Consider the following 13,638-nt stretch of genomic DNA (forward strand, 5'->3'; position numbering starts at 1 on the left):
CAGAGAATAAATAATTACTTTCTAATAATTACCTAAAAAGTGCATGGGTAACTTTAATATGGTCTAAATAACACTACAGTAATAATTCTAAATTATTAATATAATGAAATGTGAAATGTATTGCTATCATGTAATGTTTTTATAGGACTCGGGCAGCTCCCTGTGGTACAGTTTGTAGAACAGGCCTGTGTAGACAGCTGGAAACTCTCTCATGGTTAGATCAATCTTATCAAACCCTTCCTGATATCCGTAAAGTAAGAGTTTCGCTACGTTGCTGGTGATGGGAGTAGCGTGTTTCGTCCTAGCAAGCTCATCGAGGTCCATCCATTCACACCTCAGGCACTCCTGCTGGCAGAAGTTGATGTGGAAGGAGGAGGGTTCCAGGCGACAGACGATGTACATATCCGACTTCCCAAAGGCTCCGGGGTGTCTGTGTTGCTGTCTGAGGCTTAGGATGGACTTGAACTCTGACTTAATGCCAGTCTCTTCGAAAACCTCTCGAACTGCTGTGTCTCCTAGGTGAAAAAAGCAATCCTTACAATACATGCGAGAATGAATAGCTTCACGCTCTTTAAACCTTTCAATCGTAGAAAACTTCTAACTCAAAGCATTCTCTATTCTGCTTCATAAGCTTTTCAGAATGTAAGCCTGTTTGTTTTGACACGAGGATAACAAAACTAATTGCTACGTGCCTTTCTTATGTATATCCTACAAAATGGTGAAAGTAAGAAACTTTTGATAATACTGTACAGGGTGTGGTTTTGAAACGGACATTCTGATGGTCGCCGGCTCCACTGATCTCTTAATCCAAGATGGCATTGCAACCCTCTTTTCAGTCCTTTGAATCTCAGCCCCCATCTCTCTCCTTGCCTCTGCCCAGACTCTGTGCAGCTGAACACTTGTATGTGTGTCAGCTCAGTTTCATCGCCCTTTGCCACAGGGGGTAACAAAATAGGTAAAACTGTTCTTTGCAGAAAGTGAAAGTTGGCACTAAGTCCTTTTCAAAATGTATCTTAAGTGTCAAGTGAAGTTTGAAATACACCATAGTACCAGTATGGCACGTAGCCTGTTCTTGCAGAAAGCATGTGGCAGCCATGCTGCACGTGGATGTTTTGTGTACATCAAGCTAAGTGATGTGGTAACGTTCCTCATTACAAAAGTAGCTGAGGCTTCAAGGGTCTAGAGGGTCCGTGTACTGCAATTACAGCCAGAGAATTACCCATTTAGCCAGCACTCTTCAAAAGAGAAGATTTTTTTTTTTTCTTGAATAGTAACTTCAATTGAAGAGCCCAAATGAGAGTTTTGATACTCCACTTATTTCCCCAAATTCTGCAGTTTCATTGTAGTCAAATCCTAATTGCCTGGGGTAACAACTACTAGTAGGTAAAATACTAGCTTTTTCCAAATCTATGTAAACCCATAGCTCTGTGGTCTTTGAGTGGTAAATGCATATAGCCATTTAGAAATGTTACCTGCTTCCATTTAGTTCATTTTCAGTAAGAAATGAGTGCGTTGGCTTCTAAAAGCGAACAGCTTTTTAACAGGACTTTGTAGAGATTTGCCTTCCTATGGAAGCTTGCATCTTGACATGTCAGAGGTGAACAAACCAGATGTTTTAGGGGTAGTTTCAAATACTGGAAATAATTTCAGGACGCACAGAGGCTAGCAATATCCAAACCAAATGATTTATCCAGCAGAGGCCAGACAACACTGTTAGTGGCCCTGATTCTGCACGTCCTTCTGCCTCAGCTCAGCTTCCATCTTGCAATGGAATGAGCTGTATGAAGTTTACACCAAGTGTATAGAGATTTTTGTGGGACTGGAGACCCATTAATACATGGTGCCTGCAGAACATTTACGTTTGTGACTTTATTACAGCATTAACTAGTTGAAAGGCTACTGTGTATGGGGAAGGTACTCCCTTCCCATTCTGACCCTTGGAGAGAGTGCATTTTGTGTTGCCCAGAGAGGCCTCTGCAGTCCTCTCATTTAAAATAGTGGTTGTAAAGCAGACTCCCTGTGGCAAGTGGTTTTACTATTAGGCAAGGGGCTGTGTGACACAAAAGTGGTCAAAGAAGGTAAACAACTGAGATCCTGAGGAATGCTGAGGCAGGCTATGGTAAGAAAAATGAAGTAATTAGGGGTTTCGTTTCAGCTTTGAGCTTTGCTTTTATCTAAAGTACCTTTTTCTGTTTCCCTGTTATTTAAGCGTGTATGTATATACATATAAATATATAATGTCAGTTAAACTAGAAGAAACACTAGGGCTTGAGTTTCAGAAATACTCAAATACAAAAACGTGTGCACTTTGCTTAATTTGCATTATGAAACTATTCTGATTACTTGCACAAGTCAGTTTGTACTCATTAAAGTAGGCAGCCGTATATTTTGTCCCTTCATATAATTGCAGGATCTTCAAGCATTGCAATTGCAATTTGTAATCGTCATTTGAAATTTAGTCCCTTGAATGACTGTGAGTTTATAAGGTTTGATGTAAGGATAAAAAAAAGTAAAATTAAGCTCTACTATGTTTTACGCTTCACTAATTTATATCTTCTTGTACTGTTAAGATGTGTTGCAGAGAATCATAACTTTTATTATATAGTTAGAAGTGGCAGGAGGGGAGCTGTAAGAGACTTGTCTCCTCCCAGGTGTTTCTCTATACCTACGCGCAGGCTCCAGCCCCAGTCTCGCCTGCTATTTGAGGGATGGCCACTGGCTTACTTGGTATTCCTCTGGGGAAGCTGTTGCCAGTGCTGGTCATTCTTTTCCCTCAGTAAAAAAACCCTCTGGTGTCTCCTAGAAGTGAAAGGGAGCCTGGCTGGAAAACATGGCCTTTGGGATTCTTCTGAAAACACGAATCCATTTCACTGTGTTGTATGTATTTACATTGTCAGGCAAATGGTTTTGATTTCTATCACCATGTTTGACAAAAAGACTTAAAATGTGACTCGTGAGTTACGAAAACTGCAACTCGGCCACATCCCCGCTAATTAGAAACCTTCTCCATGTAGTGAAATAATGAACTGGAATCCAGGCCCTCCACACGTTGTTGTAGGAAGACTGCTAAAAATAGCAGATGAAACAGTCAGGAAACCTGGGCTCGATACCCAGTTTGCCAGAGCTGCTGCGTTGCTCTGGGCAACATTTCTGAGTTCTGCATTTTTGAGTTATTGGAAGAATATATTCATATCTGAATACTGATACGGGGCTAAATTAATGGGAGCAAATGTAACTTTTGAAAACAAGACCTACCTAATAACTGCAGTATAACTTAAGAATTAATCAGTCTGCAGATCATAATTTTAAGGGTGAGATACAAGGATAAAGAGCACAGTTTCCTCTCTCTTCATAAACACCCTTGTTCATTCACCTCTGCATGTAACTGCAGCAGTGTTCACCGTCACCTGGGTCAAAATGATAGATTGCCTCAAATCAGCATTGTTTTTTAATACAGAAGTGCCTTATGTCTCTGGTTGAAAGTAGGTGCCCACAAGCCTTGGGCACTTGCACTTAACGCTGGTCTAGTGCCAAAGAGCTCTTAGTCTAAACAAGTCAAAAGAACAAGGGGAGAAGGAAACAAGTGTATTTATTTCTGTTTCGCACATAAAAATGGAGAGTTGGAAATTTTTGCTCATTACATCGCTGAGCTCACTGCCCTGGATTCCAGTGTGAGCCGAGAGCTCGCTGTTTCAGTTTTATTTGGGTTACATACTGACTACCTTAATCCTCTGCACTTCTGGCTCATGACAGCATATCTAACGAGCCTACAAAAAATAAGCTGGCTTCAAGCACTCATTTAAGAGAAATTGTGGAAGAGGGTAAGTGTTATAAATACAAAGCTTCCCTGCCCTGAACATAACGTTATCCCATTACCATTCAGGTCATGTCACTTCGTCTATTCACTAATTCAAAGAAGCGGTTAGTCATAGGAGTGATGTGGGTCATGATGTGCTTCAGTACTGTTAATGTCTTTATAATTCTGTTGATGTCTGAGCTGTTATCCTAGGACTTACCAATGTCTTCGCCTGGATTAGACAGACCTCCTGGAAACTTCCACGCATTTAGAGTCTGTATTGGAGGAAAAAAAATACTAATGAAGTATGCAGCCTTGTTTTGTATTCTCTAACATGGAGGAGACAATTAACACATGACTTTTTGTTGAAGTTGCAGTACTGTAAGTACTCTTAGAAACATCAGTAAGACTTTATGTAGGAACTTCTCTGTTCTTGGTAAGGTGAGGATCAGAGGTAACTACAGTCTGTATGAAATATTGGAACAAAAACACCTACTGATTGAAAATACAAACTGTCTAACAGTCATTAGACAACGTTGCTGCTAGATAACTAGGTAAAGTAGTTGAATATTAAAAAAAGCTGCTATAGACTATATACTCTTATATTTAATCACTAATGTATTCCAATTCTATGGTTTTGGCTTTTAAAAAATGTATTTATATTTAAGCTACAAACAAGTATTATGATTGTAGTACTGTTCTATCCTGCACTGGCTTTTAAGATGACTTTGTGTGTCTGTAATAACCAGTTAGTGTAACTTGTCGTTCGTTTTCATGGAAGACAAAAACTGAGGCCTTGTGTGTGATTTACATATAGAAGCATTTATTGAATTGCAATAAAGTTCAGTACTTAAAACAGAATGTGAAGTGCAGACTTGATGCTGTTAATGATACTGGTAAAGGAATCCCAGTTCCTACACCTCTTGCAAATGCATAAAGATTTGTAGGCTTTACCTTTACATCTATGTACAATTCTTTTTATTTCTTTCCTTATTAAAAGTTCATGTAGGAAGAAGTTAACCTTCAACTAGAAATGAATGCAGTAAAATGGTACACTCGGGGTGGGGTGGGGGGGAAGAGGTAGCTTTTCTTGTACAGGCAGTGTAGAGAGGGAAGTTGTGTGCTTTCCAGTGATTTGAAACCCCACCGACTACCCTGGAGAATGTTTTTTTTTTCTGGGCACTCTTAAAGGGCTTGGATAGGATTTTAAAGTAATTGATTAAAAATAGTGCAGATGAAAAATTTGCATATATTCATCTATTGGCTTTCAGTTCCTGGAAATTTTTCTTTATGCTGTGGAATTGTCCTTTCATGATTAAACCCAAACAGCTCTTAAAATTCCACTAGCTGTTTAAATTTTTTTATTTTTTAGTGTTCAGAACATCATTTGTATTAAAAGTCGCCACTTCAGGGAAATTTCGTGGGGAAGGAGAAACAAGAGGAGTGGTGGAACTGATAGTGGGAAACAGACACAGTCTCAGCCAATTTGCTTGCAATGAGCTATTTTATTTGTTCACTGCATAAGAAACGTACGTGTGTTCAGGCACTTCAGTTTTTATACTTATTTTATCCACTCAGTGAAAGAGAGCTACAAAGAGGGGAGCTGGAAACAACCTTTTATTTTCCCCTTCACCTTCCTCACGCACTGTGCTGGGTGTCAGCTCTGTTCTGGAATATACCCATCCCGTGTTTTGGGCTGGGCTGGAGCAGGGAGTGGTGCCAGGCTAGTCCTCTCGTGTCTTGGGGCCAGGGGTTGGGAATTGGACCCAGAGCCTGAATAGAGCATCTGGTGTCTCGCTGTAAGAACTGGATAGAGAGATCTGCACTTAAAATGGCCGTGGGTGAGCTTTAACAAAACGACAGCATTAAGTTGTTAAACCTCAAGCCTCCTGGGCGTAGGAAACTACTATTTTCTTCTAAATATGCAATTTCCATTTTTATTCTTTGAGAGTGTTTAAGACATTTACTAACAGGTAAGCATGCAGTTTTATAACTTCTGTGTGCATAAAAGGAACAATAATGGCAGCATTTCTAAAGTTTACACTGCACTGTTCCTGGAGACTTGCTGGAACTGGAACCGCTTTTGGAGGGGATAGATTGCATGCTGGATTTATGCTTTAATCGGTAATTACTGAATGTAAGCCTGAAGGTCCTGCTGTAGAGAAGTCCTTGGAATTTTACTTTATGGTAAGTAAAAATATAAAATCGGTAATTTACAGGAAATAAGGGTGTTCCTCTTCCTCTGCACTCCGTTACAAATTCAACATGTATGATTGAACCTGCCTGTGAAAGCACCCTTTCATGGGAGTTCATTAACTGTGTTGTACTGACGTTTTGGGTCCCGAGAAGGAATCTCTTAATAGCTTTTTCAGGAAAGACAGAAAAATGTAGCCAGTGAGATTCTGGCACAGTTTAACTACATAAAATGAAAATGATGCAGCCAAGGATACTTCAGTTAGTGTAGGTTTGGCTTGTTTGCGTGTTAAAATTGCAGTTAATCTCACTGCACTAGAGACACTTTTATTTAATATGCAAAAGAAAGCATAATGGAAGTCAAGCATGCATTAAATGGAATAGCACAGGCAACTGCTGAAGAGCTAGCGAGCTTTCTGCACTTGCTGTGCTAAAACTTAGGTTAGCCTGAGAGAGGCTGGAAGACATTACCAGCGAGGGATGCTTGGTTACCTCAAGCCACATCACACAGCCCACCATCACCACACTAATACTCTCTGGTTTGGCACTCTCAGTAGTGAGCTCAAGCACTTCAGTCTGTGAGAAATTAATGATCTTTACACCTGCTGTACAAAGGTGGTCTCCAGGGCATGGCCAACCATGTTATTGCTTATTTAAAGCCAAGATAGGCCTGGAATTTTCGAAACCAAACATCATCAGAATCTTCTTCCAAAATCTGCTTTGAGCCATGCGTTTTTTTCCAAAGGTCTGCATGGATCCAAACACAAGATCAGGGATTCTTGGGTCAGTTACAGGAGAAAATGGAAATCTCAAAGCAGAAAGGATACTTAGTTCTGCTGATTCAATCACCAGTTATAATTAAGAACAAAGCTGTTGATTTTCAAAATCTTATTTTTTTTTCCCTTCAAATGCAATACAGCAATCTGTTGATAGATGTATTCCAAGACACACACAAGTTAACTATCACAATTTTTGGACTGTACTGAAAAGATGATCTTTGTTTTATATTATAGAGTAGGCTTATCTAAATTAACTTCTCTATTTTATAATCCTATAACAAACTTACCCTGTTTTTGTCTTGTACGACCAACACCTTTCCAGTGCTTTCATCTAGAACAGCACCTAGGAGAGAGAGAATATTGAAAAAGATTGTTAGACAACTACGTTCAATTTTAACAACCATAATTTAACATGTTTTGATAAAGCACAACAAACCCCTAATGATACTCGTCTTACAGTTAGCAAGATTTGTCTGCATGAATCACATTTTGTCAGTGGAAAACTGATATACAATAAAATGTGAAAAAAAGGTTAAGGATCCTGTATAAAAATTCAGAGTTAGCAGTACCAAGATAAGTACTTCCAACATCTAAGTTCCAGATAAGACAAGAAATGAAAAGAATAATTTGCTTGTATTAATATTATCAGAACTAAAGAATGCACGATCAAGATGTCTTCCAAATAATCTATCAGAGCTGCTTGCTTTGGCAGAGATGTGCCTGTAATCTTGCTCAAGTAACAGAAATTCTTCCAGTGACTCTGGCCGAGTAGCCATGATGGGCACGAACCCTTCTCCAGTGAAATTCACAACAAAATGCCTGCCTGAGTGTTTTCTGGTTAATAATACACAAGGTTTAGTACTCAGTGGGCTGATTATGCTGACAAAGTTCAAGTGGTTCACTATAAACTCATACTGTACTACCCAGCTAACAACTCGTGACAGGAACTGCACAGCAATCCGAGTCAATTTTTTAATCAAAAAGCTTTGCTTCCAAGTGGAAGAGTGACACTTTCACTTGATTCATACATCCCCCTTTTTTTTTTTTTACTGAAAAGTTCAGCTTTTCCTTGTGTCGTCACGCTCAGCCCATAACTTTCTCCCGCTGATTACAAGCTTTCCTACTCTTTAAAACCCAAGTGCTTTCATGTTTAATCATCACGTCACACTCATTGGTCATGCCTTCAAAATGTCTCCCCTTTAAAATAGGTATTTTTCTCAGATTTTCAAGTGCTCTGTGGTGAGCAGAATGAGGACGGTTGCACGACTTACCAGGCTCTTTTCCACATCAGTCATGCATGGGTTTCAAATTAGTAGGTAATGATAAAAAAATGCTTATATCATTTTACAGCAGGAGGAAAAGTATATGGACGGATCTGTGATTATATGCACATTTAAAATGCAGTTTGACATTTATGCAGCTGCTCATTTTACACATTTCCTTAAGTAACAGGACTGGCCACAGATGATCATTTAAAATGCTATGGGGACATATTTCCACAGAAGGGAATTATTAAGGAATGAGTGTCCAGCTCAAAACATTCTCTGTTTTTTAATAATACATGGCAGACGTGTAGGAGGGAATATTTAAAAGATGAAATACCAATCTTCCTTCAAGATATGTCAAAGGACGTGCTTTAAGAGGGTAGTCACGTATCTCCCTCCCCCTGGCTTGTGACTTTATGATTTCATTCCTCCTGTAACTATTTAGCAGTGTCCAGGTTCAAGTACTCTACTGATTAAGAGAAAACAAAAGGAAAGCAGGAGCAACTTTGATGCACGCTGTGATTACAGGGATTATTTTCTAGAAAAGACATTCTTCAGCCAAATGTTTTGCTGAGACCAAGGAGGACTGCTGAAGACAGGAAACTGCAGTTTGAATCAAACAGAAAGAACGTTTTCTCTCCTCTGTTCCCCAGAAATCAATGCCTCTGAATGTAATTTTTGGCAGTGAAATTCTCCGAGAGATGTCCAGAATCTCTGCTAGATGATACCTAAATCCAAAGCAAGAAGAAAAGAAAAACACTAACGGGATTTGCTGTCTGGTCTCATTTTCCCAAGTGTAACTCAGGAGTCCCTCTGCTGAAGCTTGCTGGGCCACGCCTGGTTAGTATCGGCGAGATCAGAGCTTGGCTGCAGGCTCTGCACTGCCGTTTTAAAAACTCTCCCTCTTGCTACAAATGTGGTACCTGGAGCTTTAAATCATCCAATGCCAGGATGACTTTCTGGAAAGGTTTACACTTGTAACCTAACCAAGTAATTGCTATTACAGCACTGCTTTGTTTTGAATGTTCTCTTTTGGGAAATAGGTAAGAAAATTTTTTTTAAAAAAGTATCCCTTAGAGAACTTCAGACAATGAGTAATAGAGGGGAAAAATATCTTATTCTACTGGTTTATTTATGACTGATGTAAACGTGTATGAAAAGATGTTGAGTTGAAAAGCACTTGTCATCCATGTACCCAGTGCACACACAACTGCCTGCATTGTAAACATCAGCAGGCAGGAATACGTATTACTTTGTAAAACAACTTGTGAACTGCTTTGAAATCACTTTTGATTCCTTAGACCATCATAACCTATGTAACTCCACCCTCCTGTGCAGTCTGACATTTATGCAGCTGCTCATTTTACACATTTCCTTAAGTGACAGGACTGGCCGAGGCTGATGACATTGCGTGTCTATGAGCGTGTGGAGACCCTTCTCTCTCTTCAATTCCAATGACTTTGGTTCAACAACTAGATTAAGGTAGGTAGCAATGTAAGGCTTACACCACACATGAGGGAGAAGAAAACGACTTACTTTTCTTCCTCTCCTTTTACTTTCCTTCCTCAACTTGTCTTCCTGTGCCATTGTTACATGGTCTATTTACAAACACATCACCTTCTGGATGGCAGACCACTTCCTCCTAGGAGGCAGAGAATTTTGGAAATGCTTTTCAAAAACATCTTAATCATTTCGTACACCAGAAGCTTGTTTGTACCTTACATACTTGGAAAATCCTGCCGCCTACAAACGGATGCAGCAAGTTAGCTGGAAGACACATCACATATTCCACTATTTCTAAACAATAATGGCCAAGCCCAATGAGTAACGTTTGCTACTCTGCTTGGCGACTCTGATCTCGTCTGGCAAAGTATGACCTGACCTTGCTTATTCACACCTTTGTCATCACTTGGCTGGATGATGCCAAGTCACTAGCCCTGGCCGAGCAGCCTTTACCATGTGGGAAACTCCAGATGGGACGAAAAGCAGCTGCAGGTCTACTTGGCAATGCAGGCTCACTACCTGTTGCCTGCTCCCTGTGCTGGCTTCCTGCAAGGCTCCCTCACCCACCCTCAACTTCTCCGCTTTTTATTTGCAGGATGCTCAAGGGACTAAGTCCTGTATTTAGCTGACTGGCTACAGCTTTGAGATGAAGACTCTCATCAGCAGATCTGCTTCTCTTTACTGCAAGAAACTTTCCTAAAATACAGTTTTCCATGCAGGAAATAAAACTGCCGAGGCGTTGGCACATACACACAGTATAAATGCAAACATTTAAATAATTTAATATTTCAATAAAATTAATTAAAAATAAACCAAAGCCCTTCCACTACCCAGGCTCTCCCTCCTGAAGTAGAAAGATAATGGAATAAACATATTCCATGTGACATCCACACTGCTTAGCGTATTCTTGCAATGTGTTCCAGATCCACTGAGAGTGAGTGGAACAGAGAAAAAAAAAAAAAATTGCAGTCATTACTTCACACACAGAAATCTGTTTGTTTACCTGCACAAATGCCTGCCTTAAGTCTCTACCTCTTTTAAAGAAATTCCCAATAATGAATAAAAATGTACAGCTTTGAAAAGTGGTAGCAAAGAATACCTACATTATATGTTGTGCAATTTTTAAATCTTATGAAATCCACACTGTAGTTAAGAAATTTTTTTCTTTCCCTGAAGTTTTTTCTTACTTGCAGAGTGCAAAGTGCTTCTCTCAAAGGACACCAGCAAACTATGCTTTGAAAGTGCATTTATCGTCTTTTCAAATGTTTATTTGAGAGTTTTTCAAAGTTATGATTTTTCTTGCATTAAGTCCTTCCTGATAATCATTAGGGTCACAACACGTCTGTTACACGATTTTCTTTTAAATAGCACTTTCAGCTATGCAAAGGCTGCTTCAGAAAAAAAATCCCCTTTCAGTTAGTCATGCTTCCTCAAAAATGCAAGCTATAACCGTGAGGAGTAACACGGTGCTTTTGCTAGCAGAATGCATTATCTTACTCGAGGTTAATGCCACATATTTTAATGGTGAGGTTTTCATACCTCAGTAAAACATGCTCTAACATGTCCATTGAAAAAATCCAAGCCCGTCTTCAACTTCTACGCTGCCCTCTGCTGGCTTCCTAACTGAAAACTCCCACTGCCGATAGTAGTAGCACCGTTTTATAATTGAAGGCTTTGTTTTTCCAAAACTTACTTTCACCCGACCGGCTGCTACATAGAATAATCCAGGTTTTACGAGTCCTTCCTAATTACATTTTTTCAAATTGCTATTTATGGGTCTTAACAGCACTTGGTACAAGAATTAACATCCCTGCAAGCCAAGGACAAACTAGTCAGCCTTGTAACAGGAGAGATTTGCTGTCTCTCTGCTGTGTGTTATATAGCCTTTACCAGTACGTGAGGAGTACTGGCACTACTCCAGATTACTGAGTGATGGGACAGGTAATTACCTATTTGTTGAAGACTGCTGAGACAGAGAGCAAAAACATTCAAATTTGGAGAAGCTGTGTTCAAGGTAACTCATCATCAGTTCCTTGTAACTGTGCTGTATAAAAAAAGAGGACACCATCTTATCTAGTTCCTTGGGAATTTCCTCAGGGTTTTAGAGCAACTCCTTTCTAACTGTGGTTGTGGGAGGTCTAGATGGGTAAGAGTATGGTGTCTGTGTGTTTGCTTGTTTGGGTTGTGGACTTCTATGCACAGCTTTTGGACTGTTGTAATTTAGGCTAACAGGTGTGTTAGCTCTTGAACAATCCCTCTTGGGTCAACTTTGCCCCATTTACAGACCTTAACTTGAGCATAGCTTAGGCAGATGCATATATTATGCATCTACAGTAAGGACAGGGAGCAGAGAAATGATTCTTGTCTGAGAAGACTGTAGGTACTCTTTTACTTTTGAAAAACTGCTTGAAATCCTACCTCTCTCACCTGCAAGGTAAAAGCCAAGATATGTTCCTCAAAATAGTGCTTAAAAACAATATTCCTGAGGTAAATTTTAAAGCTTCAGGACCACATTTTCTTCTCCCTCAGCTATTTATGATTTTTTCAAACTGGTATTGTTTTAAGAAACCTCTCTTTATTGGCCTGTTCTCAGCCACACGCACAGTTGTACGGGCGCATTCACGAATGACACGCTTCACTTTGTAAAGTTACCCAAACGTTACACAGCTGGCTTCCACGCATTACTTGGGCGGAGGGAACAGTCGATTGCCTACTGAACCTGGTCCTACGGGCTCGTTCAAAAGGCTTTTCGTGCGTCCGACTGCTGTTGTAACTAACCTGCAACTCCCAGCTGGTGGGTGGCGTACCCCGGTAGCCTGCTGGGCCCTTCTCCCAGCCACAGCGTCAAGGTGGATGAGCCCTGCTCGGCGTGGTGGAAAGCAAAGCCTTGCGAGGCGGCCGCTGCCACAAACCTGCTCTGGAGGATGGGGACGTGCAGCCAGACGGCGACGCGGCCTTCCTCCCGCCAGCGGGCCACCGCGTCTGCAAGAGAGAGCAAGGTGAGGGGGGTAAGGGACGCCGCCACCGCTCGCAGACACCGCCCCCCCCCCCCCCCCCCCGCCTTGTCCTTGCTCCTTCTGGTTTTAAACCCCGCCGTGCAAAACAGCCGGGACTAATGCGTGAAAAAAATCTGCGTTTTCACCTCATTTACCTCAGGGTCAAACTACCATCGGTGTGAGAAGTGTGTCAGCAGCGACGGGAGGGCAGGAGGCGCCGCCAGCTCGGCATTTAATGAGGTACGATTTGCCTTTCGCACGTAGAACGACGGCTTTTACGCTGGGATCCGCCACAAGGCGCAGGGACACGGGGCTCTGCTCCCCTCCGCCAACACCCTCCGCCACACGGCCGCGTGCCTCTGTGTGGCGGGCGACGACCCCCGCCCGCCCAGCGCGGCAGAGGGGCGCTCGCGCACGGGCCGAGGCGTCCACGGGGAGACCCGCCGCCCCGCCCGCCCAGCTGCCCCGGGGCCCTCGCCCGGCACTTGCCCCGCAGCCACCGCCCGAAGGCGGCCCGCTCCAGGCGGAGGGGGCGGCGCAGGTCGGCCAGGTCCACGCTCACGCCCCCGAACTTGTCCGGCCGCGCCCGCAGCCCCGCCAGGGCCCCCCAGCCCCGCGCCCGGTGCAGCGCCCGCCATAGCCTCACCATGGCGCTGCGCAGGGCAGAGCCGGGCAGGGCGGCGGGAAGCGGCCGCCCCCGGGGCGGTGCCGGCCTCTGCTCCCGGAACCGCTCGGCGGTAGCCGGCGGGGCAGCATGGCCGCCTCCTCCAGAAGGAAGAGCAAGGGGCGGCCGGTCTCGGCCGGCGGCGGCTCCCCGCGGGCCGCCCCCCTCGGCGCTGCCGAGGGCAGGCCGCTGGCTCTGGGAGTCGCCGACGCCGTGGAGGCAGGTACGGGAGTGCGGGGCGGCGGGGACGGGCGGACGCCGGTCCGGCGGGCTGAGGGAGGCTCGTTTAAAAATGAGTCCCGGCAAAGCCGGGCTCGCGCTCCCCGCCGCCGCCAGAGCGGGCCCGGCGGGCTGCCGCCCCGTCGTTCGCGGAGACGGGCCCCGTCTCTCAGGCGAGGTCGGTTGAGACCTCGTGAAATTTGCTTTTTTTATTACGGTGTCG

General features: G+C 43.0%; 2 protein-coding genes across 2 annotated transcripts in view; one reads left to right on the forward strand and one right to left on the reverse strand.

Annotated features, from left to right (window-relative positions):
- Window positions 1-126: 126 nt before the first annotated feature.
- On the reverse strand, window positions 127-13,190 carry NUDT6 (nudix hydrolase 6; the record flags this gene model as incomplete). The annotated part of the gene is made up of 5 exons (XM_081999156.1): window positions 13,022-13,190; window positions 12,315-12,518; window positions 7,056-7,111; window positions 4,017-4,071; window positions 127-515 (listed from the first exon to the last, which is right to left on the reverse strand). Exons 1-5 carry the CDS (start codon window positions 13,179-13,181, stop codon window positions 127-129), a joined length of 864 nt encoding a protein of 287 aa, XP_081855282.1. The 5' UTR covers window positions 13,182-13,190.
- Window positions 13,191-13,286: 96 nt separating this feature from the next.
- The window catches only part of AFG2A (AFG2 AAA ATPase homolog A), a gene marked incomplete at both ends in the record, with an annotated part of 162,315 nt that continues 161,963 nt past the window's right edge, over window positions 13,287-13,638 (forward strand). Inside the window, one exon of the mRNA XM_081999155.1 lies at window positions 13,287-13,419. Within this exon, the coding sequence (XP_081855281.1) occupies window positions 13,287-13,419 (133 nt within the window). The remainder of the gene's footprint in view (window positions 13,420-13,638) is intronic.

Source organism: Phaethon aethereus (assembly GCF_964289735.1).
Source record: "Phaethon aethereus genome assembly, chromosome: 4".
NCBI classification, from domain to species: domain Eukaryota; kingdom Metazoa; phylum Chordata; class Aves; order Phaethontiformes; family Phaethontidae; genus Phaethon; species Phaethon aethereus.